General features: G+C 39.0%; 1 protein-coding gene across 1 annotated transcript; it reads right to left on the minus strand.

The window, feature by feature from the left end:
- LOC138873484 (uncharacterized) lies at positions 1 to 25,172 on the minus strand. Its single transcript, XM_070151954.1, has 8 exons — positions 25,106 to 25,172; positions 24,875 to 25,018; positions 23,893 to 24,042; positions 3,246 to 3,599; positions 2,544 to 2,811; positions 1,177 to 1,267; positions 705 to 975; positions 1 to 260 (listed from the first exon to the last, which is right to left on the minus strand). The coding sequence occupies exons 1-8, from the start codon at positions 25,170 to 25,172 to the stop codon at positions 1 to 3; spliced, it is 1,605 nt and encodes a 534-aa protein (XP_070008055.1).
- Between the last annotated feature and the right edge of the window lie 65 nt (positions 25,173 to 25,237).

The raw sequence follows: 25,237 nt of genomic DNA on the forward strand, positions 1-25,237 counted from the left end.
TCAAACCTGCCTGGCCAATATCGCTATTGGCTCCTCAACATAAGATATATCCTTATCCAACTGGACTGAACTAAAATCCAACACGTGCGACGGATCACAGTGATACCTCCAGAGCATCGAAACATGAAATACCGGATAAACTCCTGCTAAACTAGGAGGTAAGGCAAGCTCACGAGCAACCTTCCCAACACGTCGTAGTACCTCAAAGGACCAATAAACCTCAGACTCAATTTCCCCTTCTTCCCAAATCTCATAACGCCCTTCATAGGTGAAAGCCGAAGCAACACCCGCTCTCCAACCATATAGGAAACATCATGAACCTTCCGGTCCGCATAACTGTTCTGTTTGGGCTAGGCTATATGGAGTCTATCTTGAATCACCTTAAACTTCTCTAAGGCATCCTAAACCAAGTCTATGCCCAATAATCTAGCCTCGCCTGGGTCGAACGAACCCACCAGGGATCTACACTACCTACCATACAAAGCCTCATACGGTTCCATCTGAATGCTGGACGGATAACTGTTGTTGTAGGCAAACTCCGCCAGTGGCAAGAACTGATCCCAAGAACCTCCAAACTCCATCACACACGCACAGAGCATATCCTCAAGAATCTGAATAGTGTGTTCAGAATATCCGTCCGTATGGTGGTGAAATTCTATGATCAAGTCCACCCGAGTACCAAACTCATGATGTGAACTGAGTACCTCTATCTGAAATCATGGAAATTTGAAGACCATGCATACGAACAATCTCCCAAATATAAATCTCCGCTAACCGCTCTGAAGAATAGGTAGTACACACAGTAAAGAAGTGCATGGACTTGGTCAGCCGATCCATAATCCCCCAAATGGCATCGAACTTCCTTAAAGTCCGCGGGAGTCCAACTATGAAGTCCATGGTGATATGCTCCCACTTCCACTTTGGAATCTCTTTCTGCTGAAGGAAATCACCAGTTCTTTGGTGCTCATACTTCACCTGCTGACAATTGAGAAATTGATCTACAAACCCAACTATATCTTTCTTCATCTGCCTCCACCAATAGTGTTGTCTCAAATCTTGGTACATCTTCGCGGCACCTGGATGGATAGAATACTGAGAACTGTGGGCCTCCTCTAAAATCAACTCCTGAAGCCCATCAACATTGGGTACACATACCCAACCCTACATCCTCAATACCCCGTCATCACCAATGGTCACATCCTTGGCATTACCATGAAGAACCTTGTCCTTGAGGACAAGCAAATGAGGGTCATCATACTGATGCTTTCTGATTTATCAAACAAGGAAGACCGAGAAATCACACAAGCTAGAACCCGACTGGGCTCTGAAATATCCAATCTCACAAACTGGTTGGCTAAGGCCTGAACATCCATTGTCATGGGCCTCTCTGCTGCTGGTAGATAAGCTAAACTCCTTAAACTCTCCGCCCGACAACTCAAAGCATCGACCACCACATTAGCCTTGCCCGGGTGATATAAGATATTGATATCATAGTCCTTCAGCAGCTCTAACCACCTCCTCTGGCACAAATTAAGGTCCTTTTGGATGAACAGATGCTGAAAACTCCGGTGATCAGTATAGATCTCACAAGGAACACCGTACAAATAATGACGGCATATCTTCAAGGCGTGAACAATAGCAGCTAACTCTAGATCATGGACATGATAATTCTTCTCATATACCTTCAGCTATCTGGATCCGTAGGCAACCACCCTACCGTCCTGCATCAATACCACTCCAAGGCCAATCATCGAGGCGTCACAATAGACAATATAAGATGCCGAACCTGTAGGCAATATCAAAATTGGGGTTGTAGTCAAAACTGTCCTGAGCTTCTGGAAGCTCTCCTCACACTCTTCTATCCACTGGAACGAAGCACCCTTCTGGGTCAACCTGGTCATAGGTGCTGCAATAGATGAAAATCCCTTAACAAATCGATGGTAATAACCTGCCAAGTAAAGAAAACTACGAATCTTTGTATCTGAGGATGGTTTGGGCCAACTTTACACTGCCTCCACTTTCTTCGGATCCACCTTGATCCCTTCATTCGATACCACGTGACCCAAGAATGCTACGGAATCCGACCAAAACTCACACTACGAGAACTTCGCATACAATTTCATTTCTCTAAAAGTCTGAAGCACTGTCCTCAGGTGTTGCTCATGATCTTCCTGACTCCAGGAGTATACTAGAATATCATCAATAAAGGCAATGACGAACTAGTCAAAATATGGTCGAAACACACTGTGCATCAAATGCATAAATGCTACTGGGGCATTGGTCAACCCAAATGACATAACTAGGAACTTGTAATGACCATATCGAGTCCTGAAAGTAGTCTTTGGGATATCTGGCCCCCGAATCTTCAACTGATAGTAACTTGAATGAAATCCAATCATAGATAACACTCATGCACCCAATAATTGGTCAAACAGATCATCAATGCGAGGCGAAGGATACTGGTTTTTCACTATAACTTTGTTCTACTGGCGATAATCAATGCACATACGCATAAAACCATACTTTTTCAACACAAACAATACAAGAGCACCCCAAGGTGATCACTAGACCGAATAAAACCTTTGTCAAGCAATTCCTGTAACTGCTCCTTCAACTTCTCCAACTTAGGAGGAGCCATATCGTAAGGAGGAATAGAAATTAGCTGAGTGCCAGGAAACAAATCAATGCCGAAATCAATATCTCTATCGGGTGGCATAACCGGAAGATTAGCTGGAAACACATCAGGACAATACCTCACTAATGGGACTAAATCAACTATAGGGGTATCGGTACTAACATCTCTTACATAAGCTAGATATCACACCACATTACAATCATTTGCTGAACCTTAATGAATGAAATAACTCTACTGGGAGTGTGATCTAAAGCACCCGTCCACTCTACTCGCGATACACCTGGCATATCCAGCATCATTGTTTTGGCGTTTCAATCAAGAATAGCATAATGGGGCGAAAACTAGTCTATGCCTAAGATAACATCAAAATCTACCATGTTGAGCAATAATAAATCGTCTTTGGTCTCAAAACCACTAAGAGCAATCAAACACGACTGATAAACGCAGTCCACAACAAGAAAATCTCCCTCAGGAATAGAAACACAAATAGGTAAACTCAATGAATCCCGAGATACGCTCAAATGCGGGGCAAAATAAGAGGACACATAAGAATAAGTTGAGCCTGGATCGAATAAAACTGATGCCTCTCAATGACAAACCAGGACAATACCTGTGATGACAGAATTGGAGGCGTCAACCTCAGTACGAGAAGGAAGGGCATAGTATCTGGCCTGGCCTTCCCCTTTAGAGCGACTTCTACCTTTCCGACCTCCACCTCTAGCTGGCTGGGCAGGTGGGGCAACAACTGGTGCTGTGAACATAGCCTGGGAACTATACAGAGCACGCTGTGGCTGAGAAGTCTTTGGAGGTGCACCCTTCCTAAGTCTGGGGCAATCTCTCGCCATATGACGTGTGTTGCCACACTCAAAAAAAGCTCTAGGAGGACGTGGCGGCTGTGACTGGCTCAGGGCAGGTCTACTGGACTGACCATTGAAAGCACCCCATGTAGGAGGCGCACTAGATACTAGAGGTGCATAATAAGGCTCTTAAGGTCTAGAAGGAGCTGGAATACTACTAGCTGCTAGAAGAGCTGAATGAACGGGGCGACTCATATAACCCCTACCATGACAAACTGCAGTTGGGGCACGAGCACCACAATAATGGCCCGACTCTCGAGACCTCTTGGCCTCCCTCTCATCTCTATCCCGAGCATGCATACTCTCTACTCTCCTAGAAATGCTCACCACCTACTGAAAAGAAATACCATCTCCAACTCTCGTGTCATGCTAGACCTGATGTTGGGAATGAGCCCCTCAATAAATCGACAAACTCTCTCACGAATCGTAGAAACCAAGGCCGGTGCATGCATAACCAAGTCAATGAAATAGACACCATACTCCGAAATAGTCATAGTACCCTCGTGCAAATGCTAAAACTCTGCACGCCATGCGTCCCTGAGTCTCTGAGGAACATATTCTCTCAAAAACATATCTGAAAACTGGGTAGATGTAAGGGAAGCTGCCTCAGCTGGACTATCTAACACAAAAGTACGCCGCCACCGATAGGTTGCTCCTCGAAGCTGGAAGGCAGTGAAAGAAACCCCACTCGATCTCGATATACCCATAGCGGATGATATGATAGAACTCCTCCAGAAATCCTAGAGCATCATCTGATGCTAGACCACTGAATGTAGGAGGCTTGAACTTCTTGAACCTCTCAAGCCTTTGCTGCTCATCCTCTGAAGTTGTTGCCCTGTCCCCGGGCTGAACTGGGGCTAAAGGAGATACTCTATAACCTCTAGAATTTGATCAACCTGGACCCGCTGTTCTAGGGTGCGGGCGGAGGGAGTCTATGCTCCTCCCTCGCCCTGGGATGTGGCTGCAGCAAGGGGAATCAACCCTGCCTGATCTAGAGCAGTGTACATTCTCACGAATTGTGCAAGGGTCTCCTAGAGAGCTGGAATAGTAGTAGCAGTAGGCGTATCAGGTTCCTGAGCTTTGGCTGGAGCTTCTGGTGGCTCCTGTATGGTAGCTCGAGCGGGTGGTCGAGCTGCACCACATGCGCTTCCTCGGCCTCTACCTCGGCCCCCACATCTGGCGGCTTTAGTAGGGGGAGCGGGTGCCTGGTTATCTCTGGTAGCACGTGTCCTCACCATCTGTGAGAGAATAGATGATAGAGGTTTAGAATTTCGAAATCAAACATCTTACACAACAAGGAAATCAAATGATGTGGAATTTTCCTAACAGTTACATAGCCTCTCATAGATAAGAATAGACGTTTCCATATCGATCCGCGAGACTCTAATAAAGTGGTTTGTGATTCATGACTCCTATGAACCTAGAGCTCTGATACCAACTTGTCACGAACCAAGTTCTCCCTTCGTGAACTGTTGTGATGACGCCTAGTCTCTACGACTAGGTAAGCCTAACAAATTGCGGAAAAAGGAAATAAAATAAGAAACTAGCAAGTTGCGGGTAAAACATAATAAAAGAATTTAAAATTCTGCTCGGCACATACAATACATATTCACAAAACTGAACCAAACTCCCAAAACTCGGAATCTCATGAAATCACAAGCTATAGAAAACTTTATAGTGTTCTAAGTCCAGAATGTCTAATCAAAAGTCAATACAGGAAGTCTAAAGCTAAAGGGGAGAATAGAGAGGGACTACTAGGTCTGTGAACGCGGAAGATATAAATCGAAGTTTTTGATATCGCCCGCCTCACTGATAGAACGGCTAAGCATATGAACGTGGATCCGCACACGAAAAAACATGTACAGGAAAGGGCATGAGTACACCACAGCGGTACCTAGTAAGTGTCAAGCCTAACCTCGGTCGAGTAGTGACGAGGAAGGTCAGGGCCCTACTGGTTATATAAATATAACAAGGTAAAACAGTATGAAATGTGACAGTATAATTAAAATATTAACAGTCAATAAAGAATAAAATCATAGAAGGAATATAACTCAGTACATAGAAATAGCAATAGGGGATCTCCAAGGATATCGTCCTGTAGTCCCTGACGTAAATGTGCAGAGGATCTCCCGGGATATCGTCCTGTAGTCCCAAAGTAAATATCCAGTACAAAGGAATCTCTTGGGATGCTGTCCCATAGTCCCAGATATAAATATTTAGGGGGATCTCCCGGTATACCGATTCGTAGTCCCAAAGTAAACATGCAGGGGATCTCCAACGATATCATCCCGTAGTCCCAAAGTAAACATACAACAATCTCAAGAAAGAATCTACAGTTGTATTCAAGTTCGTACCAAGAAAACATAGACTTCTATTCTGAACATGCTAAACAGAATTCAAGAAAACAATTTAAGCAGATAGAACAGCTAAGTCACCTAAGCATGATGTCCTAAGCTAAACAGTAGGCTATAAAATACAATTAGTGTTCAACAAAAAGGACACACGGATTATTTACTTAATGAAAACGGGGTTTTCCAATAATTAGCACATGTACGCACTCGTCACCTCATGAACACGGTATTCATATAACAATAATACCAAATCCTATGGGGAGTTCACCACACAAGGTTAAGCAAGCCACTTACCTCGAATCATCTCAAATCAACCCGAAATCACACTCTTGCCACATGTATCAAACTCCGAGTGGTCCAAATCTAATCAAATCAATTTCATAATGTAAATATAACTACAAACAAAGAATTTAGCTAAAGGGATTGAAACTAAGGTAAGAAAATAAAAAAAAAACACATAAAAATCCTCCCCGGGCCCACATCTCGGAATAAAGAGGGGCTTTTAGGTCTGCGGACACAGAAGATATACCTCGAAGTCTTTGATATCGCCCGGCTCACTGATAGAACGGCTAAGCATATGAACGTCAATCCGCACACAAAAAAACATGTGCAGGAAAGGGCATGAGTACACTACAGCAGTACCTAGTAAGTGTCAAACCTAACCTCGGTCGACTAGTGACGAGAAAGGTCAGGGCCCTACTGGTTATATAAATATAACAAGGTAAAATAGTATGAAATGTGACAGTATAATTAAAATAGTAACAGTCAATAAAGAATAAAATCATAGAAGGAATATAACTCAGTACATAGAAATAGCAACAGGGGATCTCCAAGGATATCGTCCCGTAGTCCCAGACGTAAATATGCAGAGGATCTCCTGGGATATCGTCCCATAGTCCCAAAGTAAATATAAAAGGGATCTCCAACGATATCGTCCCGTAGTCCCAATGTAAACACACAACAATCTTAAGAAAGAATCTACAGTTCTATTCAAGTTCGTAGCAAGAAAGCAAAGACTTCTATTCTGAACATGCTGCACATAATTCAAGTAAACAATTTAAGTAGATAGAACAGCTAAGTCACCTAAGCATGCTTTCCTAAGATAAACAGTAGGCTTTAAAATACAATTAGTGTTCAACAAAAAGGACACACGAATTATTTACTTAATAAAACGGGGGTTTCCAATAATTAGCACGTGTATGCACTCGTCACATCATGTACACGGTATTCATATAACAATAATACCAAATCCTAAGGGGAGTTCCCCACACAAGGTTAAGCAAGCCACTTACCTCGAACCAGCTCAAATTAACCCGAAATCACACTCATGCCACATGTATCCAACTCCGAGTGGTCCAAATCTAATCAAATCATCTTCATAATGTAAATATAACTACAAACAACGAATTTAGCTAAAGGGATCGAAACTAAGGTAAGAAAATAGAAAAAACACACAAAAATCCTCTCGGGCCCACATCTCGGAATAGAGAGGGACTTCTAGGTCTGCGGACACGGAAGATATACCTCAAAGTCTTTGATATCGCCCGCCTCACTGATAGAATGGCTAAGCAGATGAACGTGGATCCGCACACGAAAAAACATGTGCAGGAAAGGGCATGAGTACACTACAGCGGTACCTAGTAAGTGTCAAGCCTAACCTCGGTCGAGTAGTGACGAGGAAGGTCAGGGCCCTACTAGTTATATAAATATAACAAGGTAAAACAGTATGAAATGTGGTAGTATAATTAAAATAGTAACAGTCAATAAAGAATAAAATCATAGAAGGAATATAACTCAGTCTAACCATACCAAAATCACTCAAATTCGATACTAAAATCTCGATCAAAATTTCAAAATTTGGCCTAAGAACTTTCCTCAATTTTTTATCCCAAATTCCGAATTAAATGATAAAACTAACAATAGATTAATGTATTAGAATCAAATTAGAGTTACGATTCATTACCCAATCATTCGCCTTCAAAATCTCTCCAGAAATCGCCCTCCGCCGAGCTCCAATTCAATTTTACAACTTATGAACTCAATCCCTCGATTTACTCTTTTTTGCCCAGCTAAATCCGCTTATGTGAGGGGTTAACCGTACATGCGGTCCCGCTTCTACGGCCAACACTCCGCACCTACGAATTTTTGTTAAACAGCCAAATTCTACACCTACGCCCATTTACTCGTAGATGGAGTTCCACTCCTGTGGTCCTTGGTCCGCATCTGCGACTAACTTCACTTATGCTTTAAACTATACCTGCAGTTCCCAAACCGCTTCTGTGGCACCACACCTGCAGTCCAAGCTCCGTAGGTGCGAAACTAACAGGTTCAGCAAAGTTCAGCAATTTCCTAGGTCCCATTCAACTTTCGTTAAGCATCCGAAACTCACCCGAGGCCCCCGAGACCTCAACCAAACATGCCAACCAATCCTAAAACATCATACGAACTTAATCCAACCCTCTGACCACATCAAATAACGCTAAAACCACGACTCACCCTCCAATCCAAACCTAATAAACTTGAAATCTCAAGTATTCTACAACCGATGCCGAAACCAACAAAATCATGTCCGATTGACCCCAAATTTTGCACACAAGTCACATTCAACACTACGAAGCTATTCTAACTTTCGGAGTCAGATTCCGACCCCGATATCAAAATTTCACTATCGATCTGGAAACTTCAAAAATTCAACTTTCGGCATTTCAAGCCTAAATAAGCTACGGACCTCCAAAACACAATCCGAACACGCCCCTAAGAAAGAAATCACCCAACGGAGCTAACGGAGTCGACATAATTCCATTCCGGAAACGTCTTCACATTGCTCCAACTACGGTCCAAATTCCAAAACTTAAGCTCTCATTTAGGGACTAAGTGTCCCAACACACTCCGAAACTCAAAACGAATCCCCCCGATAACCCACAATAGCAGAAATGAACACGAGCAAAACAGTTAATAGGGGATCGGGGCGTTAATTCTCAAAACAATCGACCGGGTCGTTACAGATCTAGTGTCACAAGTACGTGGAAAACTAGTGGAATATACAAAAGAAGTTTATCATACTGCCTGAAATAGAATAGACAACAACAAAACATAAGAGAGATTCTGGTGTGCTGCTGAACGGCTCGGAAGGAGGCAGCTCACCGTGAAATCTCGATCCATGATCAAGTATGCGCGCCGAACAGGTAACCAGATGCACCTGCCTCATATCATGTACAATTAAGTATAGAAGTGTAGTATGAGTACATAAACAATATGTACCCAGTAAGTATCCAGTCTAACCTCGAAGAAGTAGTGACGAGGGGTCGATTTTTACACATACTATGGGCAAACAATAATATATTAAAAATATTATACTAACATGGATTTCATGAATAATATTAAAAGCTCAATAATAGGAAATAATAAATTTGACTTTAACGAATACTAAATCTAAGTTTAGTTTTATCATTTAATGGCTTACATTTCAAGACATTTATGCAATATCAATTATGGAGGGTTCCAAAGTATTTTCATGCGCAAATTATGCCGCAGTCGTACGGTCCGATCCAACATGATATTTAAATTGTGCACTGCCAAGGGTCGAACAGCATGAACCATAGTTTCATCTATCTGCTACCGAGGTATTCGACCCGATCCACAAATAGCAATTATTTTTAAAGGAAACACAAATTTCTCATTTACAATCAAGTTTGCCATTCAATCTTCAAATGAGTGAATTTAACCTTTACAATTTTTTAAGCAAATTCCAACATGACTTAGGCAATTAAATTGGCATGTAGGGAAAAAACATTTCAAATAAACCATGATACGGGTCCTAAACTACCCGGACAATAGCATGAGAGTAGCCTCGTACGGATTCTCTTCACCTCGTACGTACATAGCCCCCATAAATAGGTACACACATTTATTTAATTCACCTATGGGGTTAATTCCCTCCTACAAGGTTAGAAATGAGACTTACCTCATCTCAAAGCCTACTTTCTGGTTCAAAAAGGTGCTCAAACCTCCAAATTTGATGCCAAACGAATCGAAACTAGTCAAACATTACATAAATTAATCAATCTATGCTCAAAATTTCATATTCCCACTATTAATGTGAACATCCAACCCAAAATGCAAGATTCTTAAAATTCACCCCCGGGCCCATATGTCCGGATTTCAGAAATTTTTGATGAAAGTTGTTACCCATAATTTTAGGAACATAAATATATAATTTTTACTAAGTTCCATAACCATTTTTCGTGGTAGAATCTCATTTTTATTAAACCCTGGGTTTTTCATACCCATGATTTCTACAAATTTTCATGTTGAATCTACCCATAATCTATGTATTAAACCCACATTAAGTAGGAATTACTTACCTCACAAAGCTAGGTCGAAATCCCCTCCTTAAAAACTCTCAAATCGCCCAAGAGTTGAAGAAAATGTGATAAAAATGGCCTAAGTCCATATTAAATGACCTCTCACTACCCAACGATTTTCGCAGCTGATGTGACTTGGCCACATCTGCGGTCTCATGCCTGCGAAAAAGCCATCGCAGGTGCGCATTCCCCTCACCTGGCCAGTCTATGCATCTGCGGACAGAAGGGGCCGCTTCTGCGAGCCTAGCCACAACTGCGACCACAACTCTCGCACCTGCGGTCACGCAGGTGCGCCCAATCTTCCACATTTGCGTTTCCTGGGCTGCCCTTGATTTCTCACTTTTGCGGCTGGACAAGGGCAGGTGCGATTATGAGAGACCTGATGCTTCAACTGTTGCTCCAAATTCTCAACTTAGCCCGAGCCTTGTCCGATTGACACTCGGGGCCCCTTGATCCCCGCCCGGACGTACCAACAAGTTTGGAATCATAAAATGGAGTCGCTCAAACTCTCGGAACGCCCGAAACAAAATTAAAACAAAGAATCACACCCCAAAACCAATTGAATCAAACTTATGAACTTCAAGTTCTTCAATTTACTTCCAATGCGCCGAAATGTAGTTATACTACTCGGAATGACACCAAATTTTGCGTGCAAGTCTTAATAACATTACGGAACTTTTTCCAATCTCGGAGTTCATTTTGGACCTCGATATCACCAAAACCCTCTCCAAACCAAATTTAAAGAACTTCTAAAACCTTCAAGAATCAACTTTTACTATTTGGCGCCAAAACGCTCCTGGTTCATCCAAAACCCGAGCCGAACATACTCCCAAGTCCGAAATTATCATACGAACCTATTGGAACCGTCAAATCCCGATTCCGATGTTGTTTACTTAAAATATTGACCAAAGTCAAACTTAGCCTTTTAAGCCAACTTAAGGAACCAAGTGTTCTGATTTCAACCCGAACTCTTCCAAATCCCGAACTAACTATCCCCGCAAGTCATAAATAAGTAAAAGTAAGTACATGAAGTCTTATTTAGGAGAACAAGGTTTTAGAAAATAAAACGACTAGTCGGGTCGTTACAAAATTATTTTCTAATAAAAATAATTTTATACCAAAAGGTTGAGCCCAAAATTTTAAATTAAAAATAAATGAATATTTATTGCTCCACTGTAACTTTGATTAATTGCACAACACTATTCTGTCCAACATGAATCGAAGCTTAAAAGCTTGATGGTTCCTAAAAGGCCTTACGCCATAGGTTGATCTGCATTCGATTGCCCTTTCAAAGCCTAATTGTTTATTGCCACGTCTTAACTGGTTGATATTTTTTCTTCCGTCCTTAAACTTGTCCGCAATACTTTTTTAAGAAATAACAAATAAAACACCTATATTATCATAACTAGTATTAGTACCCGTATGGATGCGCGGACACTAATCATATCAAATATTTAAGTTATTTGGATTGTATGTAAATAATTTTAAAATTTATACTTTCTTAGTAAATATAGATAATCATTATATATTAACTACATGAAAAAAAATTAACAATTTATTCTATTTTTCTTTCTTGATACCATTCTTGCCGGTGTCATTAGATCCTAAAAATAGTTAAGAAGTAAAATAATAACTCATATTTATAACAAAACAATCAAATGTTGAGACAATGAATGACTCTTTGGATAAGACTTAATTCTTTTACTACTACTTGAACTCTTATTTGGTGTGTTGATATCTCTTAAAAAATATTTCTTTCTTAAAATTTCAGTTTCTAAAACATTATTTTTCAATAATAATTATTTTTACAATAATGTAATTGAAAATATTATTCTTAATTCAAAACTCATTTTAGTTGGCTATATAAAAATATAAAAAATTCTTTAGCTAGTGAAATTCTTTTTACTCCATTTTGATATTTGACATTAACCATGTTAAATATCTGAGTTATTTGAATTATATGTAAATAACCTTAACACTTAAATCTTCTAAATAATTATAGATAATCGTTAGATATTAATTAAGAAACACCACATGAAAAAAGACTAACAGTTTCTCAATTCTCGTAGTGATAATTTTATTTTTACACCATTCTCATAGGTGTCATTGGAACCTAAAAATAGCCACAAAATAAAATAATAACTCATATTTATGGCAAAGCACAAAGGTTGACACGATATAAATGATTCTTTGATTACGACTTGACTCTTATACTACGACTTGAGCTTTTATTTGGTGTGATTTTATCTTTCAAAAAATAATTCTATTTTGAAATTTTAATTTCTAAATTTTTTTATATATATATTATAATAATAATGATTATCTTTATAATGATGCAAGTGAAGACATTATCCTTAATTATAAATTCACTTTAATCGGTTATCTAAAAATTTAAATGATTCTTTGGCCGGATTTATTTCAGTATGACTCCACTTTAAGTTTATCGATATCTCTAGCCCCAAAATTTGAATTTTTAATACCGTATATATTCAAAAATTTTGTTCTTTGAATCATTAACTGTTAAATTAGTTGATTATTATTATTATTATAAAATATTGCATATATTGTCTTAAAATTGTCAAATAATTTATTTTTCGACACTATACTTGGCTTAACCTCAATGCAGACTACTCAAATTGCATTCCAATTCAAATTCGATTATCATATCAGATACAAAAAATTAATTTATCTCACTATAAAAGGATGAGTTTTAATAAAAATTGTTTACATATGAATTTTGATTATATTTTTAGTCTTTGGTTTAAATTATTTCATATTTTTCTTTTGGCTTCATCTAATTAGCCTAAATAAGTTCTCACCCGACCACTTAAATTAAAAAATTGAATGATGTGTAATTTATATATAATCCATATATAATACGTGTATAATCATGTGTTGTCGGTATATCTTCTATTTATATTAGCTATAAAAAGTAAACAATAAATGGCCGGATATATGTAAACATTCCATTAGATTTCAGTTTTTTGAGTTTATCCATGATATTGCTTCTATTATAATAATTTTAAAACACTCTATTAATGTTCAAAAATATCTTATCTTTTTATTATCTTTGAATTAAAAAAAGTAAAGAGATTTTTTGAAATAATTTGTTTACATTTTAAGAAAAAATATTTCACGCCATACCAATTTTTTCTTTATATATATTCTTTGTTACACTTAAAAGTCGCTATAAAAATTATCAATTAGAAACCAATTTATCTCTTGTTAAGTTTGAAAAAAAAAACTTTCACATAATCTAATGATTCAAAATTAATATTCTTCAACGAAAAAAATATTATACCCTTGCAATATTGGATTGACTACAGCTAAATGAAGAGGTTTCAGCTTATACCCTTCAATTCCTTAAATGTGCTAAATTGAAATTAATGATAGCAATTGTATAGCCAAAGTTTTATTATATGTTTGATGTCCATTTATGCAAATTGACTCTTCAAACAAATATTCTTCAAGAAGAAAAAAGAAACAACTGTTTTTTTTAAATATTGACTGATTTTGTGATATTTCTTCTGTTTTTTTAAATATTGACTGATTTTGTGATATTTCTTTCTCCAGCATGTATGTTTACTTTATTATATATGTAAGTAAACTTTTATTTGGTTGTGTAAACTCTTTTTTGTTATTGTAGACGTGTACCCTATATATTACATTTATTTTAAAAGAATTTCGTTTTATTCAAATCTAGCTACAGTATTTCAAAGAACTATACTTATAGGATTTTAAATGTGAAGGAGTTTTATAGTTATAAGGAGTGTTTTTTGTCTAGAGGCGAAGTAGTATTTAAATAATTATAAAAAATAACAAAAGTTCCTAACATGATTGCATATGATCATTAACCGAATTAATTATGATAATATGATAAAAAAAGATAATTTTGGAACTTTATCTATAAATTTAAAATATGATAAAATTATGGGTATCATTAACCGAATTAATAATATTTATATAATATTTGTATTTAACTAAAATAGTTAAATATATAATAAAGTTACCATATACTATTGATATTTATTAGCTTGCCACTTGGCTTAACCATAATGTCAATTATATATGGTAACTTTCTTGCTTTAATATATATATAGATACCCATAACAAATGAACTGACTATTAGCACTTTTAAAATCATGGGATTATAATTTTGGATAAAAAGTAATTAATTATAATGGTAAAGCGGGAAAGAATATTTGTGTTTCTCTTAATTTACTAAACTGAACAAGCAAAAGAAATAAAAATGAGTGAATATCCTAAACCCCTCCTAAATTATCATATTTTTATCAATTACTTACTTAAACTATCTGGCTTTCCCAAAATCACCCTTACCTATATCCCCCTATATATTAAAAAAATGCTTCATTAATTTTTAGTAAAATATATAAGATAACTCGTCAAAAGGCGCTGAGAGAGAAAATTATACACAAAAATTTCCCCACTTGGCCGTGTCTAATAGTTAATTAGTGTTACCCCCTTTAACAATTTCAACTTTTCTATTCTCCGTCTATTTTCTTTATATTTTACCCTTCTTCATTTTTTATCTTTCTTCTTCTTTTCTCCTAGTTGTTTCGTCTGAAATTTTTTTCTTCTCTTGTTTGTTCTAAAATTATCTTTCTTCTTTATTTTGATTTTCTTTTTTTAACACTATTTAGTCCACCAAAAGCCCATAACGTTTACCAAACCTGGAATATTTACCAAATTTTAAATTTATTTATTCAAATCTCGTATGAAACTAAAATTTTCAGTGAAATCAAAGGTTAATAGGAAAAATTCAATGTTTAATGACAAAATCACGATTGAGACATGGTTTAGCCATTATGGGAGGTGATGGAAGAGAATTTTTTTTTATATAAATGACCATGTGTTTATCCTTCATCCCTCTTTATTTGATATTTTAATCCCCAAGTATTTATCCATTTAAGTATTTTCAGTTATTAGTTAAAATTCTTAACTAAATTGATATTTAGATTAGATTAAGTTAACTAAAAGAGTGTATGACACTCACCATTAAAAATCGACGAGGGGTTTTCTAATATATAGGAGTATGTAGTTACAACTTCTTTGGATGATTGTTATGCATCGTTTCATAATGTATCGTATAGTATAGTATAGTATTGTACTGTATTGTTATGATATAAACAATATTTGGATAGATTGTATTATTTTCCGTCGTTTCATGATCTCAAGCACCAACAATATGAAGAAGAATTTGCAACATTATAAAGAAAAGTAAGGTATGAGATAGAACTATTATACAAAAAGTAAGGTAAAGGATAAAATAAAATTATTTAATAATATGGAAGGGCAAGATGAGAGAAAATATAAAAGAACGATGCAACCGCACCAAATCGGTCATTCCATAAAGTGATACTTTTTGTCATTACGTAATGACGGATTTAATGATACGATACAATAAAATTTAAGTAATAATCAAAATAAATATTATATTTAAAGTAATAATGTGATACAATACAACATGTAACAACCATCGAAATAAGTTGTGAAGGAAATTTTGGGGATACCAGATAGTTTAAGTTGGTAACTGACAAAAATATAATAATTTAGGGAAGTTTTAGGGGGTAGTTGGCAATATGACCTCCTTTCAAATTTGAATTGACCAAGTGTCCTTCATGTTTTAATTATTGTTGGATTGACCTTATGCTTAATTAATGGCTAAGTAGGATTATAAAGTGAAAGGGAAAAGTTGAGTCTTTATCCCTAAAGTTTAAGTTATTATACTTTAGCCCCAACCTATATAAATGTAATATTACCATATTTAAAAAAAAAAATCCATCCCTTCCCCGCCTCATCTGCCACCCCAATCCCTATTTTCCACGGCTGATTCTTCCATTGCAGTTTGTTTTTCTTGCATTCAATACACAGAGGTCGTCTCCCTTCTTCCTCATTCCTCTCAAAGATTCATTCTTTTCACTTAACATTTACTTTGAAGAAATCGACAAATTTGGGTTTTTACGGATCTGTCCAATTTGGGAAAAAATTTGGTAGTATATTGGATTGATAATTCATTCCAAGTGGTATACTATGTACCTCCTTTGTAAGGGTTTTCATTTTATATTTTTTGTCGTTGTTAATTTGGATTTCTGCAAATCTTTTCTTCACAGTGCTCAAGCACTAGTGTGTAATTGACCACTGTTAGAATAAACCACAAGTTCACAATAAACTAATGAGAGATTGTATATTAGTATGCGGTCTATATTTTGGTGAATGGATTGAGGGGCCAACTATCTGGAATTGGAATTCCTATACAAAGGATACATTACCTATCTGTATATCTAGCAATTGTACATTTGACGAATTTGTTGATGTCATCATTAAACGTGAAAAACTAATATGTTCCCTGGGGAATTTGAATAATACATATATGCTTTGCTCTGTACCGAAGAGGGACAAGATTCCTCCTTCCTTTATTAAGAATGACAATGATTTGCAATCATACCTCCTTGATATTACAATTAATGGTATATGGCCTTTTTTGAAGATATTTGTGGCTGAAATGAAGAAGGGGATGACATTCCTATTGAAATGTCTCATCAAGGTTCAAATGCCACAGCTGCACCACCAACACAACCACCAATTTTAGAAGTAGAGGAGGAAAAAAGGTAAAAGATGGCTTCAGCGGATTTAGCAATGACTTGCATGATATTTGTGACAATTAAATGAACTCGTATGGTCTGGAAGATACAGATGGAGTGGACGAGCTCCCAGATATTGTTAGTCGTCCAGTTGGAGATGAGGGTACATGTTTTTTCCTTGAAAAATGTTTTGACAACATATTGGATCTAATGAAACAGTTGGAGATTGCTTCTATGCAAGAGATTTCATTGTAGAATTTTTATTAAGTATTTCTTTCCTGCAGCACGGTTATACAGTACTGAGGAATTCTTTGACCATTTTCATCAATTTCATGCAAAAGCATGGAAGTAGCTAACTACCTCGCGAATGAAATTGGATTCCAAAAGTGGAGCAGGGCCTTCTTTCCAGGAAATCGATATGGCGTGTTGACAACAAACATTGCAGAATCGATTAAAGCAATGCTTAAGGATCAAAGAGACTTCCCGATCGTTTCCTATTCAATCATATTATTCGAAAGTTTGCAAAACAAATCGAGGAGAGGTGCAATAAAATGAAAAATATTTTGACCCTCTTTGTTCCTTCTGCTGAAAATAAGATTAGGAATAATATGGTTGTCGGCGACGCGCTTTAGGTGCATCAACTAGAGAATAACCAGTTTAGCGTCGTTGGGCACGTCAGAGATGCAGTAGTTGATCTGGATTTGAACACATGTTCTTGATATCAGTTTGATTTGGAAAACATACCCTGCCCACATGCAATGGTAGCTCTGAGATTGAGCTTTAGAGATGGTTATGGTTCCTCCATTTACGTTCACTCATCTCCATTCTATAAGGTTTCAACATATTTGTCTGCATATGAAAGAACCATTCACGCAATCCCTTTAGAAGAGAATTGGTTGGTGCATGACGAGATTCGATCCACAAAAATACTTCCACCTGATGTCGAGCCTACAATGGGTAGAAGGATGTTTAAGAGATGACCAAGAATGTTAGAACCTAGTTCTTCTAGTTGCAGGAAGAAAGGCAAAAGAAATTGGCCACAAGAAAACAACTTGTAAAGTATTGTTGCAACATTCTTGATCTTTTAGCTACTGGTGTTATAATAAGATAATTAGCTCTTTTAATATTCTAAACTTGTTCCCTCCCTTATTTTAATAAAGATTCATGTGACCAAGTTGTTTCGTAGACTACTCTTTTATTGACAACTACTCACATTGCTTATTGTAGACCTTTAATCTAGAAACAACCCCCTTATTTTAAGAAGTCATGTGACCAAGTTGTCTTATAGACTACTGTTTTAGAATCAACCACTCACATTATCTATTGTTGACCGATGATATTGAATCAACCTCCTTATTTTTAAGAAGGAGTCATGTGACATACTTATTCCCTATTTTACGATCAATCCCCTTAATGTATCTACAACCACCTATAATCAACCAATGTTCTATTATCAACCCCCATAAATATTTTCAATTTAACCAAGACTTGTTGCGCTGGTTTAGGTAGTCTATTGAAAACCACTGATTTAGGTAGTTAATTTAGTGTCTAATGTGTCACGACCCCGATTCGCTCTCCGTGAACCATTGTGATGGCACCTAGTCTCTATGGCTAGGTAAGCCTAAAATGCGGAAGATAAACCAATTGCGGAAGAAAATAATTTAATATAGGGATAAAGTAATAAAACAACGTTTAAAAGTGCCACTCGGCATACACAATATTAACTCTTAAAACCAATACATTTTTCCCAAAACTCGAAAACCCATGAATCACAAGCTACAAATATAATATAAATGCTCTAACTCCAGAATGTCTACATCAACAGAAGAAAATAGAAGGGCTATCACTCCAAGATAGAATGGAAAGGGACTCCTCGGTCTGCGGACGTGACAAATATTCCTCAAAGTCTCTGGAGCAGTCGCCTCGCCTCAAGGGTGATAAGACTAAGTCAAAGTACCTGGATCTGCACATGAAAAACATGCGCAGAAAGGGCATGAGTACACCATAGCGGTACTCAATAACTGCCAAGCCTAACCTCGGTCAGGTAGTGACGAGGAAGGTCAGGGCCCTATTGTGGTTAAATAAAATATAAAGTTCGACAGTGTAGAATAGAATAGTATAAATAAGTACAGCAGTAAAAGTAACACAAGATATGAGGGGCAATAACAACTATTACAGAGACAAGGTAAACACAGAGAGAAATACGGCCCTGCACCAAAATAACAATCGAGAATCTCCCAGGATACCATCCTGTAGTCCCAAATATACATATCCAATGGATCTCCCGGGATCCCGTCCCGTAATCCAACTCATCGTGCGCGGGGATCTACTGGAATCCCGTTCTGTACTCCCAAATGTATATACCTAGTACTGGGGGAACCTACCGAGTGCAGTCCCGTAGTTTCATACAATTGTGTAGGGGGGTCTACCGGAATCCCACATCTGTAGTCCCAAATAAACAAACAAGGTGGATCTACCGAAATCCCACATCCGTAGTCCCAACTGTAAATACATAACAGTAATATGAAAATATTCAGCAAATGTCAAATTTCATATTAAGGCAAACAAGTAATTCTTGCCTAGCATGTTGTACAAAATTTAGGTAAAGTAGTTTGAGCAAGTAAAGCAATTAAATCACTTAGACATGCTTTCCTAAGATAACAACACGTTTAAAGTGCAAGTAATATAAATAGGAAAGGAAAACATACTAGTAATTACTTAATGAAAATCGGATTTTCAACAATTAGCTCAAGTACACACTCGTCACTTTACGTACAAGGCATTTCAAGTAACAATAATATCAAATCCTTAGGGGAAGGTCCCCCGCACAAGGTTAGGCAAGCCACTTACCTCGAACCAGGTCAATCAATATGAAATCACGCTCTTGCCACGAGTACTCGACACCAAATGGACCAAATCCATTCAATTCAATTTCATAATGTAAATAAAACTTCAACTAACTGATTCTACAAAGAAATTCTAAGCTAGTACGTGAAATTAGGTAAAATGACCAAAATGCCCCTCAGGCCCATATCTCAAAATCGGATAAAATTTATATTTCCAGAATCCTCACACTCTCACGAGTTTAGTCATTCCAAAAGTCCCAAAATCGGACCTCAAATGGTCCTTGAAATTATCACTCAAAGGTCTCTAATTAGTCAAGCCCTATCCCCCAATTTACCACTGATTTTTCTTAATTTTTCATGCTAAAATGATAAAGATCATTCCAATAATGAGTTTAGGGACCAAAAAGCTTACCCCAATAAACTCCTCTGAATATCCTTCTTGAAAATGCTCCCCAAGGCTTCTTCCCGTTTGAAAAGAGGTGAAAAATGGCTAAAATTTGCGAAGGCAAGAATTTATGTGTTTCTGCCCAGCTAATCCGCTTCTATGGTCATGGGACCGCACATGCAGTCCCACTTTTGCGGACCAATGGTCGCATCAGCGACAATCACTAACCCAACTTGTTTTCGCACCTGTGATTCCCCATTCGCAGATGCGGTACCGCTTCTACAGTAAATCTTCTGCATCTGCGGACCCTGCTGCTCCTGCCTAATTCCGCTTCTACGATGATAAATGCCGCTTCTGTGGCTATGCACTTGCGGGACCCAACCGCAGGTGCAGTTATGACAGTAGATCAGCAGCTTCAGCTGGTCAAGCAACTCCCAAACCTTCCGACAACCTTCCGAAATCATCCTGAGGACCCCGAGACCTCAACCAAAAACACAAACAAGTCTAATACCACTGTCCAAACTTATACCAATCCTTAAAACACCTAAAACAACATCGAAATGACGAATCACCCACGGATTCAAGCCTAAGAACTCCAAAACTCTAAAAATACGCTTTCAATCAAAAAGTCTATCAAACCTCATCCGAATGACCTGAAATTTTTCCCTTACGTCACATTCAATACTACGGAGCTACTCCAACTTCCGGAATTTCATTACGACCCTTGATCAAAATCTCACTATCGAACCGGAAACTTCAAAATTTGACTTTCGGCATTTCAAGCCTAAATTAGCTACGGACCTCCAAAACACAATCCGAACATGCCCACAAGCCCGATATCACCCAACGGAGCTAATGGAACCATCGGAATTCCATTCCGAGGCCGTCTTCTCATCGTTCCCACTATGGTTAAATTTCCAACACTTAAGCTCTCATTTAGGGACTTAGTGTCCAAAAACTCTCCGAAACTCAAAACCGAACATCCCGGCAAATCAAAATAGCAGAAATAAACACAGGGAAAGTAGTTAATAAGGGATCGGGGCATTATTTCTTAAGACGACCGGCCGGGTCGTTACATCCTCCTACACTTAAACATTCATTCGTCCTCAAACGAGCATAAAGACATACCTAATGTAGTGAAAAGATGAGGGTAATGGCTGCGCATATCTTGCTCGGTCTCCCAGGTCGCCTCCTTGACCGGCTGACCTCGCCATTAAACCTTTATTGATGCACTGTTCTTCGACCACAACTTTCTAACATGCCTATGCAATATTGCCACCGGATCCTCAATATAAGATAGATCCTTCTCCAACTGGACTGAACTAAAATCCAACATGTGCGACGGATCACCGTGATACCTCCGGAGCATCGAAACATGAAATACTGGATGAACTCCTGCCAAGCTGGGAGGTAAGGCAAGCTCATAAGCAACCTCCCCAACACGCCGCAATATCTCAAAAGGACAAATAAACCTCGGACTCAACATTCCTTTCTTCCCGAATCTCATAACGCCCTTCATAGGCGAAACCCGAAGCAGAACCCATTCCCCAACCATATAGGAAACATCACAGATCTTCCAGTCTGCATAACTGTTCTGTTGGGACTGGGCTGTACGGAGTCTATCCTGAATCACCTTGACCTTCTCCAAAGCATTCTAAACTAAGTCTATGCCCAACAATCTAGCCTCGCCCGGCTCGAACCAACCCACTGGGGATCTACACCGCCTACCATATAAAGCCTCATACGGTGCCATCTAAATGCTGGACTGATAGTTGTTGTTGTAGGCAAACTCCGCCAATGGAAAGAACTAATCCCAAGACCCTCCAAACTAAATCACATGCACACGGAGCATATCCTCAAGAATCTGAATAGTGCGCTCGGATTGTCCGTCCATCTGAGGGTGGGATGATGTACTCAACTCCACCCGAGTACCCATTTTATGCTGAACGGCCCTCCAGAACTGCGATGTGAACTAAGTACCTCTATCTGATATGATGGACACTGGAATATCATGCAAACAAACAATCTCCCGGATATAAATCTACGCTAGGCGTTCCGAAGAATAGTTAGTACACATAGGAATAAAGTACGCGGACTTGGTCAGCCGATCCACAATCACCCAAATAGCATCAAATTTTTTCAAAGTCCGTGGGAGCCTAACTACAAAGTCCATGGTGATCTGCTCCCACTTCCACTTCGAAATCTCCATCTGCTGAAGCAACCCACCCGGTATCTTGTGCTCATACTTCACCTGCTGACAGTTGAGGCACCGAGCTATAAATACAACTATATCCTTCTTCACCTGCCTTCACTAATAGTGCTGCCTCAAATCCTGATACATCTTAGTGACACCCGGATGAATGGAATACCACGAACTGTGGGCTCCTCTAGAATCAACTCCCGAAGCCCATCAACATTGGGTACAAAATCCAACCCTGCATCCTTAATACACCGTCATCACCAACAGTCACATCTCTGGCATCACCGTGCTGGACCTTGTCCTTGAGGAAAAGCAAATGAGGGTCATCATACTAACACTCCCTGATACGATCAAATAAGGAAGACCAAGAAACCACGCAATGTAGAACCCGACTAGGCTCCGAAAGATCCAATCTCACAAACTGGCTGGCTAAGGCCTGAACATCCATTGTCATGGGCCTCTCCGATGCTAGTAGATAAGCCAAACTCCCCAAACTCTCTTCTTGACGACTCAAAGCATCGACCACCACATTGGCCTTGCCCGGGTGATATAAGATAGTGATATCATAGTCCTTCAGCAGCTCTAACCACCTCTTCTGGCGCAAATTAAGGTCTTTTTACTTGAATAGATGCTGCAAACTCCGGTGATCAGTATAGATCTCACAAGGAACACCGTACAAATTTGACGACATTCTTCAAGTCGTGAACAATAGCAGCTAACTCAAGAAAATGGACATGATAATTCTGCTCATGTACCTTTATCTGTCTGGACCCGTAGGCTACCACCCTACAGTCCTGCATCAATACCACTCCATGGCCAATCCTCGAGGCATCAAAATAGACAGTATAAGATGCCAATCCTTTAGGCAATATCAAAACTAGGGCTGTAGTCAAAGTTGTCTTGAGCTTTTGAATGCTCGCCTCACACTCTTCTGTCCACTAGAATGGAGCACCCCTGTAGGTCAGTCTGGTCATAAGGGCTGCAATCGATGAAAACCCCTCAATAAAACAACGGTAACAACCCGCCAAACCAAGAAAATTGTGGATCTCTGTAGCTGAGGATGGTCTGGGCCAATTCTGCATGTCCTCTTCTTTTTTTAGATCCACCTGAATACCCTCACTCGACACCACGTGGCCTATGAATGCCACGGAATCCAACCAAAACTCACATTTCGAGAACTTAGCATATAACTTCTTTTCTCTCAAGGTTTGGAGCACTGTCCTCAGGTACTGCTCATGATCTTCCCGACTTTGGGAATCCACCAGAATATCATCAATAAAGACAATGAAAAACGAGTCAAGATATGGCTGGAACACACTGTGCATCAAATGCATAAAGGCTGCTGGGGCATTGGTCAGCCGAAATGACATAATAAGGAATCGTAATGACCATACCGAATCCTAAAAGCAGTCTTTGGGATATCCGGCTCCCGAATCTTCAACTGATGGTAACATAAGCGCAAGTCAATCTTAGAAAATACTTGTGCGCCCTGAAGCTGGTCAACAGATCATCAATATGAGGCAAAGGATAATGGTTCTTCACTGTAACCTTGTTCAACTGGCGATAATCAATACACATATGCTTAGAACCATCCTTTTTCTTCACAAACAAGATAGGAGAACCCCAAGGTGATATATTAGGTCGAATAAAACCCTTATCAAGCAATTCCTGTAACTGATCCTGCAACTCCTGCAACTCAAGAGGAGCCATACAATACGGAGGAATAGAAATGGGCTGAGTGCCCAGCAACAGATCAATGCCAAAATCAATATCTCTATCAGGCGGCATGCCTGGAAGATGAACTGGAAAAACATAGGGAAAATCTCGTACTACTGGGACTGAATGAACTGAAGGGGTATCAACACTGACAACTCTCACATAAGCTAAATACGCATCACACCCCTTCTCAACCATACACTAAGCTTTAAGAAAAGAAATAACTCTACTGGGAGTGTGATCTAAATTACCTCTCCACTCAACACGCGGTACACCTGACATAACCAGCATAACGATTTTGGTATGATAATCAAGAATAGCATAATGAGGCGACAACCAGTCCATGCCGAAGATAATATCAAAATCTACCATTTTGAGCAATAATAAATTGGCTCTAGTCTCAAAACCACTAAGAGCAACCAAACAAGACCGATAAATACGGTCCATAACAAAAGAATCTCCCACGGGAGTAGAAACATAAATAAGGGAACTCAAAGAATCTCGAGGTACACCCAAATACGGAGCGAAATAAGAAGACACATAAGAGTAAGTGGAGCCTGGATCGAATAGAACCGATGCATCTCTATGATCAACCAGTATAATACCTGTGATGACAGAATCGGAGGCAACAACCTCGGTATGGGTAGGAAGGGCATAGTATTTGGACTAGCCTCCCCCTCTAGGGCGACCTCTACCTCCCCGACCTTCACCTCTAGCTGGCTAAGCAGGTGGTATAGCAACTAGAGCTTTAATCATAGCCTTCTCTGCGGGGCATGCTGTAGTTGAGAAGTCTATGGAGGTGTACCCTCCCAAGTCTGGGGTAATCCCTCACCATATGGCGTATGTCACCATACTCAAAACAAGCTCTGGGAGGATATGGCGGTTGTGACTGGCCGGGGCCAGGTCTGCTGGACTGACCTCTGAAAGCACCCCGCGCAAGAGGCGCGCTAGAAGCCAGAGGTGCATAATAAGGCTCCTGAGGTCCAGGACGAGCTAGAATACCACTGGCTGCTAGAAGATCTGAATGAACAGGGCGGCTCATATAACCCCTACCATGATGACCTGTAGCTAGGGCACGGGAACCAGAATAATGGCTCGACTCTCGAGACCTCTTGGCCTCCCTCTCCTCTCTCTACCTATCATGCATACCCTCAATCTTCCTAGCAATGCTTACCACCTGCTGATAAGAAATATCCATCTCCAACTCACGAGCCATGGTAGACCTGATGTTTGGAATAAGGCCCTCAATAAACCAACAAACCCTCTTGCGAACAGTAGAAA

Source organism: Nicotiana sylvestris, chromosome 7, assembly GCF_000393655.2.
Source record: "Nicotiana sylvestris chromosome 7, ASM39365v2, whole genome shotgun sequence".
Taxonomy (NCBI): domain Eukaryota; kingdom Viridiplantae; phylum Streptophyta; class Magnoliopsida; order Solanales; family Solanaceae; genus Nicotiana; species Nicotiana sylvestris.